The 17211-nt window shown below is 35.9% G+C and overlaps 2 protein-coding genes across 20 annotated transcripts in view; one reads left to right on the plus strand and one right to left on the minus strand.

Moving 5' to 3' along the window:
* The window catches only part of LOC128187081 (kinesin-like protein KIF12), a 42916-nt gene extending 31878 nt beyond the window's left edge, over positions 1-11038 (plus strand). For 8 of the 14 annotated variants that reach the window (XM_052857193.1, XM_052857194.1, XM_052857191.1 and 5 more), the window contains 15 exons: positions 728-886; positions 994-1077; positions 2635-2753; positions 3901-4005; positions 4260-4340; positions 4594-4678; positions 5571-5664; positions 5890-6009; positions 6721-6988; positions 7100-7221; positions 7353-7456; positions 7668-7868; positions 8594-8632; positions 9432-9485; positions 9640-11038. In XM_052857193.1, the coding sequence (XP_052713153.1) occupies positions 728-886; positions 994-1077; positions 2635-2753; positions 3901-4005; positions 4260-4340; positions 4594-4678; positions 5571-5664; positions 5890-6009; positions 6721-6988; positions 7100-7221; positions 7353-7456; positions 7668-7868; positions 8594-8632; positions 9432-9485; positions 9640-9779 (1775 nt within the window). In that variant the 3' untranslated portion in view covers positions 9780-11038. Of the gene's footprint in view, positions 1-727; positions 887-993; positions 1078-2634; positions 2754-3900; positions 4006-4259; positions 4341-4593; positions 4679-5570; positions 5665-5889; positions 6010-6720; positions 6989-7099; positions 7222-7352; positions 7457-7667; positions 7869-8123; positions 8161-8593; positions 8633-9431; positions 9486-9639 lie in introns of all 14 variants that reach the window. The other 6 variants (XM_052857190.1, XM_052857183.1, XR_008244031.1 and 3 more) reach the window with 5 other exon arrangements.
* A 340-nt stretch (positions 11039-11378) lies between these two features.
* The window catches only part of LOC128187746 (phosphatidylinositol 4-kinase alpha-like), a 36727-nt gene continuing 30894 nt past the window's right edge, over positions 11379-17211 (minus strand). For all 6 annotated transcript variants that reach the window (XM_052858292.1, XM_052858289.1, XM_052858293.1 and 3 more), the window contains 14 exons: positions 17003-17184; positions 16457-16589; positions 16187-16312; positions 15944-15997; positions 15529-15649; positions 15305-15434; positions 15005-15075; positions 14819-14891; positions 14364-14523; positions 13839-13943; positions 13577-13702; positions 13305-13425; positions 12765-12924; positions 11379-12455 (listed from right to left, as the gene is read on the minus strand). In XM_052858292.1, the coding sequence (XP_052714252.1) occupies positions 12230-12455; positions 12765-12924; positions 13305-13425; positions 13577-13702; positions 13839-13943; positions 14364-14523; positions 14819-14891; positions 15005-15075; positions 15305-15434; positions 15529-15649; positions 15944-15997; positions 16187-16312; positions 16457-16589; positions 17003-17184 (1788 nt within the window). In that variant the 3' untranslated portion in view covers positions 11379-12229. The remainder of the gene's footprint in view (positions 12456-12764; positions 12925-13304; positions 13426-13576; positions 13703-13838; positions 13944-14363; positions 14524-14818; positions 14892-15004; positions 15076-15304; positions 15435-15528; positions 15650-15943; positions 15998-16186; positions 16313-16456; positions 16590-17002; positions 17185-17211) is intronic.

Genomic DNA, 17211 nt, shown 5'->3' on the forward strand with positions numbered 1-17211 from the left:
ATATCATCTTTAGAATTGGTTCAGTTAGAAGTTGAAATTTCAAATATTTTTCTATCTTCTCTCACTGGGATTAATTGACTCTAAGTCAGTTTTTGGAAAACATTGATGAATTTTTCATCAATATTCACCAGAAAAATATACATGTGTTTGGCAGAAGATATATGTCTTTATTTCAATGCACAATTTCTAAAAAATCAATTGCAAGCATATTGATATCCACCAGAAAAATCATTCAACCAAGGAATTGTCTCCCACTTTTAAGCATGTGCATGAAAATAAATAATTCATCGTTAAGAAAATTGTTTTTACTTGGAAAAAACCATAGGCAAATACTGTTTTGGCATAAGCCATTAAAATAAGATATACATGGAGCATGTAGTTATAAAAAAACTGGTGGTATCCAATTCTTTTCCATTAATTTGCATGCATTTATTACCCATACTAACCACATTCTATACATTGTCTTAATTCCAAGTGGTAAGAAAATTTCAGTGTTTGTTTTACAGATAATTTCATTATTGAGGATTTACAGATAACTTCACTGTTGATGATTTACAGATAATTTCATTGTTGAGGATTAACAGATAATTTTGTTGTTGATGATTTACAGATAATTTCATTGTCATTGAATGATGATTTATTGGTCCTATCAGCATCAGTGGACAATCTTCACTAGCTACTGTAAGGTTTTTGTGTCACTGGTAAGAGATGTGTCATTTTTGTGTAGGTATGAGGAACAGACAGACAGGCTCACACGGCCTGAACGAGTTCTCCAGCAGAAGTCACAGCATGTTGACCCTGACCATCGACACAGAGCAACAGGATCCAGACGATGAAAACCTCTACCTGACCAAACGTGGGAAACTCACATTTGTAGACTTAGCAGGTAACATGTTTACCCTGATGACATTGATATGTTGTAGCTTTATATGTATATTGTATATGTGGTAGCTTTTGAAGCTTTGGTCATTGTTTAGTTTTTACTCATTTCAGGCAGTGAAAAGGTGAAAGACTCTGAGTCTAGTGACATGACCTTGAAAGAGTCCAACAATATCAACAGGAGTCTTCTGGTGCTAGGTAAGTCAGGTATATAATGGGGGAAATATAAGTCAGGTAGACAATGGGAGGGGGGTAAATTCGGTAGATAATGGCGAACAGTTAAGTCAGGTAGAAAACAGGGAGTCAAAATAAGTGGACAATAGGTAGTTAAGTCAGGTGACAGAAGATAAAAGGTATAGTTAAGTCAGTTGTCAGTAGATAATGGGGGACAGTTAAGTCAGGTAGAAAACAGGGAGTCAAAGTCAGTGGATAATAGGTAGTTAAGTCAGGTAACAGAAGATAATAGGTATAGTTAAGTCAGTTGTCAGCAGATAATGGGGGACAGTTAAGTCAGGTAGAAAACAGGGAGTCAGAGTCAGTAGATAATAGGTAGTTAAGTCAGGTGACAGTAGATAATAGGTATAGTTAAGTCAGTTATCAGTAGATAATGGGGGACAGTTAAGTCAGGTAGAAAAGAGGGAGTCAAAGTCAGTGGATAATGGGTAGTTAAGTCAGGTGACAGAAGATAATAGGTATAGTTAAGTCAGTTGTCAGTAGATAATGGGGGACAGTTAAGTCAGGTAGAAAACAGGGAGTCAAAGTCAGTGGATAATAGGTATAAAAGTCAGATGACAGAAGATAATAGGTATAGTTATGTCAGATGTCAATAGATAAATGGGGATAGTTAAGTCAGGTGTCAGTAGATAACGGGGGATAGTTAAGTCAGGTTTCAGTAGATAACGGGGGATAGTTAAGTCAGGTAAAAAATTGGGAGTCAGTCATTGGATATTAGGTAGTTAAGTCAGGTGACAGTAGATAATGGGGGAATAGTTCAGTCAGATAGACAAGGGGGGGTTCTAGATTCATAGATTTTAGATGTATGCTTGTAATGTCAGAGTCTGGTGCTAGGTTAGGCAGGTAGACAATGGGGAATATATGTATACTTGTATTATCAATCAGTGCAAACAAACAATCAAATTGTATAGCAAAACCCACAGTGTAAAACCCTATACATGGAATATCTCTTTAAAATTCAAACATAAGCTGAATTGAATTAAAAGCTTATGTCAAACACTATCATTAAATTTTATTATAACATTTCAAAGAATATGGAACATGGCTGTAAGTGGTGTGAACAATTCCAGTCAGTCGTAAAGATTTAATTCACATGCCTGTGATTTCAATTTGGCAAAAAAATGTCAGAATAAATGTTGGCTCTAAAACTTCAATTCAGAAATTCTATTAGACAGGTCTATGGAAAGATCCTTTTAATTGACAATCCCAGTGCATGTGCTTCTACCTTATTCCATACAAATCTATTCGTACATGTCATTATTAAACTAGCTCCCCTGAGTCACATTAATGGAAGAAAAGTTAAATATGCAGAATTCTAACAGTTATCACTTAAAAATTAGAATTTATAGTTATATACTTGTAGTTTTCAAAAGTACATTGATCAAGAAAAATGATGATCCCAGTACATATTACATTTAATAATGTTTGATATATTAAGAAGTGTTCTTGCACCGCCCCATATAAGATATAAATATATTGGCAATTTATAAATATCTCATTATTTCTCTTTTTTTTCTGTAGGAAATTGTATATCATCACTTGGTGATCCGAAAAAGAGGCAGGGTCATATTCCATACAGGGACAGCAAACTCACAAAGCTTCTAGCAGACAGCTTAGGGGGTAACGGAGTGACTCTGATGGTGAGTATTGAACCAACCATCAACAGTTCCCTATGGGTAGGGGATTAAGGATGGGGGGAGGGTGGGGGTTTGAGGGGAAGCTAGAGATGAGAATGTGTGACATGAAATCACTAGAGTTGTCTGGTGGCTTACAATCGTCCAGACATGTGTTGTTCATTTTGACAAAAGACGTGTCCTTATGTATTTGATGCATCTGAGTGGATCTGTTAATTTTCGTTTTCTTATACATGTGCTCTTTTCCTTTTATTTAAAAACAAATATGGATTCCAATGGTCTTTGGGTAACGTTGAGAAATGGGAAGGTGTATACACCTGGGATGTACATAGGTGAGCTAGGTGAAAAGTAAACTTAAGGTGATAAAAGGGGACGTCTTATCTCTGAAAGTGATTGATATAGAGGCATTAAAAAAGACCTTGATCACAACCCCCCTGGAATGATAATGGAAATGTACTCCTAACAATACATGATCAGTATTGTGCTATACACCAAGGTGTGTTTGTTTTTTAATTTGAGAGAAAATTGATCTCATCAAAGTTTTATGATTTGTAACACCAGGTTTTCAGCACACATCAGAACTGATCTTCTTTACACAGAAAATACAAAACATCAGCCATATTGATTCTACCCCAGAGTTTCCAAATCACTAAATAATGGTCAATAATTGACGATCTTTGAAACAGAGATTTGCATAATCCTTGTGTTGGCAATTCAAAACCTTGAGATATCTAGGGGGGCACATTGAGATTGGGCACCACTGAATAACCTCTGCACTTATCATTAATTGGGCCATTTTTATTACATTTTTACAACCCCTACCTCATCAGAGATTGGGTCAGTTTTAATGTGTCCTAGAACTACTGTTTTGGAAATGGTCAGCGAAAAGGTCACTCTCGTGGTGTTTCAGGTGTACACAGTTATACCCAGGGCACTTTTGCTTTAATTGAATGACGTATGTATTTGTTTTGAATTTACATTTGCAAATATATCTTAATATATGAACCTATGAAAAAACAAAAAAATTCATTTCTGTATTTGTTAATTGTACTAGTAAATGAAGAATTAAAAATGAATATTTTAACAATTGTTTTTATCATAAATACAATAACAACAGTTTACATGATATATATCAATGTTCTGTTTTGTACAGATTGCCTGTGTTACCCCATCTTCCCATCATGTTCATGAGACTATCAACACTTTACGCTATGCCAGTCGAGCCAAGAAAATTAAAACAAAACCCATTGTCAAAATGGTAGGTATAACTGGTTGAAAACCTAGTTCAGAAACTTACTTTTAGGAACATGAAAAAAAATGTAAAATTTGGAATATATGAATTTTAAGTCTGATAGCAATCTTTGTTGGTGTGACCAATTTCACTTTACCTGTGTTGTTTTGATTAGGATATTAAACATGTATTTATTTCTTCATTCCACAGTTTCTATTTTCTACAGGATTTTGTTTGATATCTGTACAACATCTTTTTGATTGATTTGACTAATGTTGTAGGACCCCAGAGAGAAGTTAATTCTGAGTTTGAAGCGGGAGATAAAGATATTGAGGAATGAGAACGGATACCTGAGGCAACAGGTAAGTTGTCCCCCCTGTTCATCACCTGTCTGACCCTCAGTCACCCATTTACAGGGGTCACAGGGTGTTCTATTGATTGCTCAGAACTCTCCCAAGTTATTACATTTAATGAGAATGGAGTCAAAGAAATGCTGACAAAGGAACAAGTAAGGGGTCATACTCCCTGGTTCTTCATCTTGTCACATTACGCTATTGATTCTCTGAAATTGATTGGAAAATGTCTTGATCACTGTGTTATTTCTTTGATTTACAGCTAGAGTTTCCGGCAAAACCCAAAGGAGAGCTACAGAAATCCAATGACGAAAAATTCATGAAGTTTCTAAAGACACAAGGAAAAGGTAAACACAACGACAGCTGACTTTAATTCTGTTTTATAAAACAACCTTTGATCAAGACCTCCACTAAACCAACTGTAAATTTTGAGGTTACATGTTTTTCTTTCGAAATGCATTAATCTACAATATAGAGATGCAGACCAAAATACATGTGTATCATTATCATATTAATAACAGTAGACTTTATCGAACATGTATGAAATAGTTACAACTGACTAAACATTCTGATCATATTAAGATGACAGATTACGAAGTAAAGGTTTTTTTCTGTTTCTTAATTGTTGCAGTGATTTGAAATGTAGAATATGAGAATTATGTATGTCCTATATCTGACTGAAAAATAATGCATTTAATTTTTATACCCCTGCTCCAAAGGAGAAGGAGGTACTAGTATACTGTTTTACCCCTGTGTGTCTGTCTGTAACAAAAATTTCTGTCGGGTTTTTCTCAGCAACTTTAAATTGCAGATGCTTAAAATTTTAACACACTATTTGATTAGGCATGTCATATCATGGGATATATTTTTGTACCAATCGGACGTCAACTTCCTGTTAAGTGACAATTTCGTTTTTTTTTTTAGCCTAAATTTTCAAACAAATTTTTTCGTCAAAGATTTCTCAGCAACTATAAATTGTAGATGCTTGATATTTTAACACACTACCGTAATTTGTTTAGGCACCCTATATCGTGGGATATATTTTGGTGTCAATGGGATGCCAACTTTCTGTTAAATGTCGATTTTGCTTATTTTACATATTCACATTAGAGCGTATTAGGGGTATCACTAGTGAGCATTGGCTCACAGGTATCTTGTATCACAAGCACAAAGAGCAATTATAAAATGACATAATGTCATATTGAACAGTTAGTTGATAAGCTATTTTTATCATTGTAGAAACAAATGATCCAAAAACCAATGTAAAGGGAGGTACTGAGGAAGGTCTCTATGAGATGTTGCAAGAATACATGATAGAGAATGAATCTCTCAGGTGAGTTACAGGTGATAGAACTATGACATAGAGAATGAATCTCTCAGGTGAGTTCATGTGATAGAACTAAGACATAGAGAATGAGTTACAGTTGAAAAAACTACGACTGTCAATTCTATGGTAGTATTGTGTTCATTAGCTTATTAGGATCAGCCATGCAACCATGTTCAATGAAACCAATACAAAAATTGAGATAATGGCATGTTTTCATTTCTTTGTTTGTAGGACAGAGAACTCCGAGATGCATCAAGCCAAAGACAAGGTTAAGCGAGAACAACAGTTGATGTACAGAGAGAACGAGAGACTGACAAAGGTTATTGAGAAACTGGAGAGAGAGATAAATGGGTATGACGTCAATTTCTGTAGGAAAATGTATTTTATTTTTATTTTACAGAATGGGGACAAATGCATATTGATTTGTTTCTTGTCTTTTTTCCAATATTTTTCATTTGGTCTTTTTTAAATGTGAAAAGAATTATTGATTTATTCAATTATAAAATTATTTTATTTGTGTACTGGTACGATCAATGCCCTGTAAAATTCATACAACAAACAGATACTTCAGGTAGATCAAACCCGTAACTTTTTAAAATTCCAACAAGTAAATCCATTAATTTTGTCTGTCTGAATAGAGGTGACACAACAGAGGAATATTTTTGTAGCATTCAAAACTTTTCAAAATTACCTGAGTAATGATTTATTTTCCAGTGTAGGGATTGTTTAGGGAAGATGTTTGAAAATGTTCAATGACTGTATTCTCCATAATTATCTTTTAATAGGTTTACCAGGAAATTCCATTTCCATTATTTTCTGGAAAATTTGGCCCTTTTGAACTAAAATTTTTTGAAGTTTTTAAAGACAAAAAAATAGATGTGCATTTTTGCAGGAAGTTTTTGCAATTTACATGTATGCCCTTTATCAAATTATTTTGTGTATTTTATGCATAACTTGCCATCCATGTATCATTGTCAAGTAATAGGGGAGTGTTGGGCGTGTGAGCTTGCTCACTTTTACTTTTATTTGTTGATGTATTGATAGACTTTCTTAAATTGACAGTCGGTCGGGCGGTGGAAATGGAGGCTGGCAGAGACAGCCCAATGGACCCCCTCCCCAGAGACAGGTCAACGGGCCTCCCCCTCCCAGGCAGGTCAACGGCCCACCCCCTCCCAGACAGTCAGGTGGACCACCCCCTCACCAAAACCTTCCACCAGAGCAGTATTATGATCAGGGACCACCACCTCCCCGTCAGGGAGGGAACAAACCCCCACCAAACAACCAGTGGAAGGGGACACCACCTCAACGCCCAATCAATAACAGGCCTCCGGTAGGAATTCAAATCAAATTTTATAATGATTGTAAGATCTTAATGATTAATTGGATCAATGAAGGAGGGTGTATCTTTGCAGTTATGTTTAATATGTATTTTTTATTGTAGCCGGATCAATATATTCCTGGCCCCTCTCCACAGGCTGGAAGGGGTAAACAGTCCACCCCTCCTGGAGGACCAAAGCGCCCACCTCATCGGCTCGCTGATCCCATTGCAAGAACAGCCAATATGTGAGTTCATTGCAAGAATAGAGGAAGAGTGATTGGCAAGGAAATGCCTTGCATTGATTAGCTGCTGTTTTGTTCTGTAAACGAGGGATTGCTTTTCAAGATTTTCATTATGAATGTTATTTTCACAACAGTCCCCCAGAATACATTCAGAATGGAATTGGAGGTTACCCTGACGATGGATATATGTCACCAAGGGGACGACCTTCTCCTCTCCACAATGGACCAATCAGACAAGGTATGATTTTCATTCCTGTATGAAAATTACATTGCAATCTATATAAATCTTAAGAAATAATGTTCAATGTCATAAGTTCACTTAAGATGAAAATTCCATTAACACCAATCTGTTGGTTTCAAACATTCAAAAGCTTTCATATACATGTACATGTAGTTTCCACATTTTTAAAAAGTTGACCAGTACAATAAACTAACAATGACTACCTTAGGTGCTGTAAGCAGTTTACTTCAAGATTTACGCTCCGGGAGATTCTCACAATTCTCCGCTGGTCATCGTAATCTGCATCAAATGCATAAAATTGGTTACAGTATGCCTAACTTGTCCTCTCGTGAAACTCACACGGCAGATGTAGGCTTCAGTTCTGCATCTAAAACTCCCTATGTTCGTAAAATCCACACAGCCATTGACAGTAAGTCATAGAGGATGCGTTCTGTGATAGAGGGGATAAAGAGTGCTGTGGTTCTCTCTTCTCAGCTGACCTGAAGCTCTTCATTATGTTTTTGCATTTTTTGATAGGGCTTTTTGTTTGGTTGATTGGTGCAGTGTTGCAAGGACATTATAGCCCTGATTTGATTTAAAAGTAGAGATTCTATTTTAGGAACTTGTTTAAGATATTTCTATTCTATTTTTACTTGATGTTTAATCCTGCTCTGTTGACATGCAGCCACCAATAAGCAACAGAGAATGGAGTGAGAAGGGAGGTAATCAGTCGCTTTATAACACATTGAGCCCAGGTTTATCAAGTCTTAGATTGCCTACATGACTCTAGTTTATGTGTGTTCTATATCGTAGCACCATGTTGTAAATATGTTAGCACCTTGCATATTATATTGTTATAAATGCTATTGATTTTTACACTCCTCAATAAATTGTTATATTATTGCGCAATGATATGACATCACCACTAGCTAAGCCATTTTAATTCTCACTGCTTATTTTATAAGGCTTACAAAAATAAAAATGTCACGCATATATTAATTGGATAATAACAATTGAAATCGGATTGATACAATATAATACTTATAATACTGCAACATAATGCTCAAACTCCCACATTGGTACAGGAGCGAGTAGCTGCGGCCATGCTTCTGGTTGCTATGGTCACTGATCAGGGGTCATGTTTTATCGTTACAGTCTTCCTTGACGAGGAGGATGACAGATTTAGTAGAATTGGTGGGATAACTCATAGACTTATAGCACTTGACACCTCTTTATTCAGTGTGAAGTGAATCTCTTCCAGCTTTTGTTTTCTAGAACACTTCTTATGAATATGGTTTAATCATTCAGTCAGATCGGGAATTCTTTCTTATTCTTGTTGTGTTCAAAATAAAGTTGAAATTAAATGCTCTATCCTGTATTTACTGAATTCTATCCTGTATTTACTGAATTCTATCCTGTATTTACTGATTTGGTTTAACTATATCAGATTACACAGCAGAACAAGATGCAGGGTTTTACCAAACAAATGCCTTAAATGTAGATATTTTACTTATTCAAAGAGAGTAATTTGAAAAGGTATAGAGAAATAAAAGTTATGTCTCTGTACATCACCAGTCACAGTTTTCACATACCTAGCTATAGTGTTAACACACCATCAGATTCTATTTTGTATTATGTCTAGAAACACTGACTTTTTGTGTCTATGCTCTTCAAAACCATCACACTCTTTTAAAAAAATTATTTTATTTGATTCTTTTGGGTAGATTATACATTTGTAGTTAGTTAAATTATCTGATAAACGTGTAGACATTTTGTACCAGTGCTGCTTAACATGGTTTGTTTTAAAGTTTGGCTACCCATAGTTTAGAATTCCAATGTTTTGTCTTTCATCCATGTTACAAACTGATGAAGTATAACCTATAAATAACATTGATGTAGGCTAATGGATTGTGTCATTGTCCCCAGTAATTGTTTATTCCCTGTAATTGTAATGCTAGACTCCTGTATGTAACTGCTTGGTTTTATTTTCCAGAGTCACCAGCTCGCTACAATGATAGTCGCCGGTCTTCCCAAGTCTCCACTTCAGGTCACCTTCCCATCATTCATTACCTACTTCCTCTTAATTTAGAATGTGTGATTAAATGTGTAACACTAGACTCTGCTGATGATATTAATATTAAAAGGATTTCATCAATTCTCTGTTTGTAAATTTCTGATACATTTTTGGTTGGTTTTCACAGATTCCATAAGGAGTATGAATGCGAAGTTAAAACAAGAAATTTATGATCTAGAGGGTGAAATAGAACATCATCATAATGTGAACCAGCGGGCAAAAAGTATTTACGGCTCTCAGGCCTCGATGCGATCCGGGCCTCGATGACGAACTCCAATTATTCTGTGCTTTAATTCCTTAACGATACAGGCCAAATACTTACAGTATGGCAGATAAAGTGCATTCTGTTTATTGTATACCAAAGATTTTCCTGGATCATATAAGGATCTGGATTCCTGTGGTAACTAGATGTTTCCTTGGCAACCGGAGACACCGGGTCAGTCGGGAGACAATGTCGGGGATGTTCATCAGTAGAGTAGAACAGAGACTTCAAAATAAGGTTTATCCCAGATCCATTCCCGCATGGAGACTGTTCCAGTGTTGAGGATGTCTGGATACCACTTGTCAAAATGATTCCGCCCATGGATGTCTGGATACCACTCGTCAAAATGATTCCGTCCATATTTATTTTCATTTTACATACTTCAGACTGGGAGAGTGTCAAGGGACATAACTTTGACAGAATTGATGTGAACTTATCAAGGGCTTTCTTCATATTCCGTCCATTTTATAAGATTACATGTTGAAGTTATACAGGTACATGTAAATACTTGTATACTTTAAGTTGTAATTTTGTTGAGTTTTATAAGTTTATTCTTGTTATTTGTGTTTTTAAACCATTTTAAAAGATTTGTTTAAATTTTTGCAACTGGAGAAGATATGATTGTATTATTGCTGCTCAGTAAAGAGTCTTTTTCATACATGTACACTTCACACTGTAAATGTTCATTTTGTTTATATGAATGGGTGCTGAGTAGGCAGGAGTAGTGTCAGCTAAATCACGAGGTATAAAACATGGAGAATTATTCCAAGATAAACTTCATGAATCATATACTGTTGAAAGTCAAATTTTGTTTCTGTTTGTTCTTGACTTTTAAATACCAAGTAATAATCAAAAGTTCTCACTACAAATACATGTATTTCATTGTTAAGTCTTATGATCAGTACATGTATTATAAGTGTACAACTAATGTTCAGTAGTACAAGTACTTAAATACCCACATTTCCTGGACAGCATGATTAATACATGTAATAATGTAAGGCTCACAAAAGCCAGATTGTAGTTTGAATGGTCTGAGAGGTTGATCACATGTTGTCTTACTTCCATTGTTTGATTTGGCAAGTTATTTATTTATGTGTGTAAGATTGTTCATCAGGTGCTGGTCAGGACTCTGACTTGGTGGTATATTAACAATAGAAATCTGGATTTATCACAAGACTTCACAGACTCAGCTATGTGCTGTTATTTATATCAGATTCTTCAAAATTAGAATACATCACAAGGAACAATAAAAGAATGAAAACGACCTTTGTGTACTGTCATTGATTGGAGACTTTTAAGATTGGGCAGGTATATTTTACATGCATTGGGCAAATGTGTATATCCAGACACTTGACGCCCTCTCCTGGAATGGTATTTGCATGTAGGTACATGTACTGGTATGTAAAGTATTTGTAGTTTAGGAACAATATTCAGGTGATGGGACAGTCTTTACACAACGAAACTCACAGGTTTTATTACACATTCCATCTTGGTTGTCCTTTATTAGCTTGACTATCTTTTATCGTTCCCAGACTTCATAGTGAATGATGACAACAAAAATGCAGTTTAAAGACAGAAATCAAGACATATACAAAAAAGATAAATAAATGTGGAATACATTTATTTTAAGACTAAAGCAATATTGCACAATTCAGTATCACAGACAAAACTTGTTCAGGTACATATTATGCAGTCATCCTTACTTTTATATACATTTTAGCTACAAGTGAAAATGCTGAACAGACTATATAATTATAATTCTACATATCTAGTGTCTAGTCAATATCATAAGTCTAATGAGTATGTTTAATGTAATTGGTAAATGTACACTGTGTATAGTGTTTGGTTTTCTTTACCAGTGAGAGGAAATGCAATGTGTGTAGCTTTAGCATGTGTTGGCAAGAGGAATTGATTGTGTAATAATGCATTGGATGACAATTTTATCTTTAAAATGTGTAAAATATACCGTAACATCTCCAGAATTCAAAATAAAAGTAAGTGCATTGCCAGACCTTTGGTAATCATGCAAATTAAACAAACAAAAAAATGGACACACAGTAAAACTGTTTAAAAGCTATCATTGAAGTTTGGATAAGTTTGTTGTCATTTAAAAAAAAATTAATATTGTAGACTTGGAAATACGAGCACACCTTATAAAGTTGACACATTAATAACACCAGAAATACTGACAGAACATTCAGGGAAAGCAAATGAAATGTGAGAGACTTGAAGTCAATACATGTACTACATAAATAGTTATAAAGTTCTTATCCTGAAGTCACATTGTTATACAGTAATTCCTATTATGACAGCAATCCTCAACACGACTGATTCAAAATTATTGGGAGATAACCCTTACTATGGAATGTTTAGACTGAAACAGACAATGTATGGAATATTCTGCTGATAGAGTAGGAACCAGTAGTAGGTCTTGATCCAGTCATAGAATATGGCCTTAGTATGGAATATTCTGCTGATAGAACTGGATCCAGTCGTAGGACTTGGCCCTCCAGCTGAGGAAGCACTCTTTTATGATTCGCTTCATGTACTCGGCGGCATCGTGCTCCGTAGCCATTGGCTGGAACCTGTCCTTGAGCTGTTTGATGGTCTGACCCCTGAAGCAGGGCAGCCCTGTGTCTAACATAAGGGACACCAGGGTGATGATAGTCTCATGGTAAGGTCTGGAATCAACACAGAAGATGACAAGCTTTAAACACAAAGTAACACATGTATGTGTTGCAGATACATGTATGACTCATTTTATAAGGCTTGGCAAAAAATTAGATGCACTGTACATTATATATCAATCAAATACCATAATGGCAATTAACTTTTATACCCGCGTATCACATTCTACTTAAACAGGAAGGAATTGTTTTGAGCAATCTACATGTAATTACTAAGCTTTAATGATACTATGTACAAATGTCACATACCTAGTATATTTCTAATTTGAACACATGTACATGTCTCTTGGGACCAATGTTTACCTGACAGCCAGGTATCCCTGGACACAGAGCTCCATGAACCACTGGAATGGTGCCGCCTCCATGGTACCTCCCATTATGTTGACCATTTCATCAGTTAGCTTGAAATGGGGCTCCCAGCCAATGTTTCCTCCTGGGGAACTCTCAAACATGAAACCAAAATCTGAAATACAGCAAGTCACAATCAATAAATGAATGTCAATTTTTTAATCACAGGTACACAACAATTCTATAGACTAACTATTAGACAATTTTGTGAAGTATACAGCTTCCATAATTTCTTATAGTTTTCAGTATCCTTCAGTACATTTTTTTTTCAGAATATTTTTTTTGCGCCCAACACCTATAATTGGAAAGCGAATTTAAAAATGATTTCTCATTCCCATAATTGCGATTCATTTGTTTGGATATAGATGGTGGCCCTGTACCTATATGTATCAGATTATTGTGATTGATTTTTCTGGATATAGATGGCGACCCTGTACCTATATGTATCAGATTATTGTGATTGATTTTTCTGGATATACAGATGGCGCCCTGTACCTATATGTATCAGATGGCCTGTGTTGTTAATCATCAGGTTTCCATTGTGTCTGTCCTTGATCTGTAGAAGGAAGGTGACCACACTGTACGCTGCCATACTGACCACAAAGTTACGACGGGCCTGTAAATAAAATCAAAATACTCTTACATAGGTCTCAACAATATGCATGGGCCTGCAAACACAATCAAAATATTACTATATAAAGACACTACACATCACCGTCATTATCTCAAATTTCTCCTCATACCGTACTTTAAGCAGGACAACTTACTGTCTGGAATTCTGGTGTATCATCATCACCAAATGTTTTGTGGAAGTAATCATACAAAGTGATGTCTGTTTTCTTGCCGATTTCATCTCTAGATTTACTGTTTGGAACACACTCAATCACCCCACACTACAAAAAAAGAGGAAACATGACATAGCTTGTATTACTAGATCACCAATATTTCTTTGATCAGGCATACTCCACTGACTATCATGTACATGTAGTAACACAGATAACCGGTGTCACTACGATCAGACTGACTCACCCCCGGAGCTGTAGCCACCACTCTGTATGGCATCAGATACAACTCTAACCCAGTCTGCTCAAATATGTTCTTGAAGAGAGAGATCACCTGCAGAGCCAGCATGTCCTAAACACAACAAGGATAATGAGTACGACCGCACTGGTGAATGCTTCACCAGAATAAACTTTGTCATGTAAAGTCATGAAAAATGGTGCTCAGGTTAACATTAATTTGGAAATCTGTTTATCATAATTAACTACATGTACCAGTTTCTTGATTTATAATATTTCATTACTTTATGGTGACAATAAATAACATATATACTGTCTGCATCTACAAGCATAAAACACGATTTCAGTCAAGGTATTCATTGCATCCACCAAAAACTGCTAGTTAAGTCTACTAAGCATTATATCTTCAAAAAATCTATCAGCTAAAAATGATAACAAAAAAGACTGTCATTTAACAAAATCAATATGTAAGCCATTATGTTAGTTCATGTTCCAAACTACTTTAAGAATGAAGTGATTTATGTACAATGTATACCTGTCTGACATCGTCCCCCACTTTGAAGATGGCTGCCTGCCACACTTCAGCTGAGTTCTTCATGCCATGATTTTCTTCCTCACTCATTCCCAGCATCTCAAGGTCGTGAACTCCACAGCGCTGGACTCGGAAACGTGCCAAAAATGGAGCCTTCGCAGCACTGAAACAATGAAATGTAACTTACTATATCGTAATTTTAATTACATGTGTACATGTATTACTCCACAGCGCTGGACTCGGAAACGTGCCAAAAATGGAGCCTTCGCAGCACTGAAACAATGAAATGTAACTTACTAAATCGTAATTTTAATTACATGTGTACATGTATTTCTCAGTTTTCCTGAGGTAACATTATAAAAAAAGTTGTATAGAACATGCAGATCCCTTTCATTCATTCTTTTCTATGGTGGCTTAAATACCACTTCAAAACCCAACACTGAATTAACTTCATGTACCTCTGTAATGGTATGCCAGAATTCTTGTCAATGGCTGTGACTATAGCTTCAGGATTAGATGGTAGGTAGCAGCCTGTACAATGAAATTTATCAAAGTCAGTATCAGTTACAAATCGAGCAACCATTTACTTGTAATAAAATAATTCTGAATCAAAGATTGTGTACTTGAAACAGATTGTACCGTACCTTTCTGCAATTCAATTTTCCTTAGTTCTTCAAGACATGCTTTTTTTCTTTCATCTCCTTTGGGATAGGGTCTGAATTTCATAAAAAAAATCAGTCTTAATTAAACCTCATAAAGTCTTTAAGGATATATCAGTATTTTAATATCAACAAAATCAAGTCCTTTTTCATTTGAACAAAAAATATAAAGGTACATGTACCTTAGTACAATGAACTAAAAAAATGTAAATGTAAATCAAGAGATACTGACCCAGTAATGGATAAATTAAAAACCGTTTCTAAAATATAAGGAAATTTCTTTACTTGATTGTGCCTGATATGGCAGTGATCTTTCCGAAAAAGTCGAATTCCCTTTCATAGAATCTCTTGGCTGGTCCAGAGAATGATTCCTTGATCCTTGTCATCAGCAGCTCCATCTCCTCTCCAATGTTCTCTGTAAAAATTTTAAGAAACAAGGTCTCTTGAGGCTGGAGAGCAGCAATTAATCAAACTAATCAAGTACTGTGGGAGTATATAAAACAGCTTACCATCTTTGACCGTGCCTTCTTCGTCCCTGTAGACATTGGTCTGCATGTTCCAAAGTAACTGATGGGCCAGGAGGGAGGAAGTCTTGGCCGCCCACATCACAAAATCCGCTACATAACCCATCTACAACCAGATATATTGTCATGGTACGATATATTAGTTAAGCAGCAAGGAATTATTCAGATACTGTACAAATTTTAAAGTACATGTACTAGCAAGTACCTGTCATCTATATAAACAAGTTTGTAATGTTTGAAGATTTACACAAGTCATTCTAAAAATCATGACATATCTAAGAGTTTGGACAATTTGAACTTGCGTACTTTGCAAAAGAAGTACCAAGTACCTCTTATTTTGTTAAAAAAGTTAAATAATGCTTGGATTGGACTCATTGGAGATAAAAGTCAATCTACTAACCGAGTCATATCTGAGCGCCTGGACAATCTGAGGGATGTAGAACAGGAGTGCCTCCTGTAATAAAGAACAATCATGACTGATACATGTCTCATTTGAGCCTATAAAGGTTTGTGGCCTCACTGTTCTGTATTTGTTTAATTTTCCTGAATCTGTTATACAAGTCATCATTTTTAATGAGTATCAATAACTACAGTATTAAAAGCATGAAAATACTTATATCAAAAGCTAGATTAAATGCTTTACCGGTGGATGTGACATCAGGACTCTGACAGCAAATTGGGCAGTGAGTGGATGTGGAGGGTACTGCCTAGAAAAGTAGGACAGGGCCACACTGGGGGCCACCTGGCACCACGTTAGAACATGACTCAGCTGTATAGAGAAAAATGTCATTCTATATCTACGACTATTATGCAAGATGTGTCAAAGCAACATTATGGCATGTTTAACAGTATCAATTGTTTACTTTTACTTTTAACCGCTTTTTATCTAATACAGATATGCTACATCCCCCACCTCGGGTGAGTCTGCCTCCACACTCTGGGCGGTCACCAGGAAGTTGATGGCCTCCGGGATGTGTCGGACAGCTCCAGGATTTAACCTCACCAGCCTCATCACCTCCTTCCTCAAAGTCTCAGAGGTCTTCAACCTGCCACAAAACAAGCAATGTTACAGTATAGAACATTCAAAACAATTTCCTTTCATTTAATGGTGCACAAAAGCTGCCTCTGTTGATACACTTTCCAACAAAATTTCAAAATTCAATCATTCTCAATCATTACCTCCCTTTAAATCACTTGTGATAAGATGTTGGCAAAGTAAAAATCACTTGCATTCTGTTAAGATTATCAATTTCCTTCAGTATCATATACAAGTGTAGCTAAAATTTATTGCACTCTTTTTTTTTCAGAAAAAATACCTGTACTGTGAAATGGCCAGAACTACTCATTAAAATCAAGACAAGCATAACTTATTTGATCATCATACTAAATTCTTAACCTTTGATACAGCCACCACTCTAAACTAACAGCAATATTTTACCACCCCCATATTTTATATTACCTAGCAGGTAAATACACAGCCAGTACAGGAGAGATGTCCCATGCGATGCGGGCGTGCTCCCTCCACTGTCTCTCAGAGATCGGGGTCGCCCTCCAGATTGTAATCTTGTCTTCGTCTTTTATCTTGCTTTCAGCCAGCTCTAGAGGGTTGTGCCATGTACTGAAGGCATCAATCAGATTGGCCTGGAATAGAAGACGGTCAACATGTGC

This window comes from Crassostrea angulata, chromosome 6 (genome assembly GCF_025612915.1).
Source record: "Crassostrea angulata isolate pt1a10 chromosome 6, ASM2561291v2, whole genome shotgun sequence".
NCBI lineage: Eukaryota > Metazoa > Mollusca > Bivalvia > Ostreida > Ostreidae > Magallana > Magallana angulata.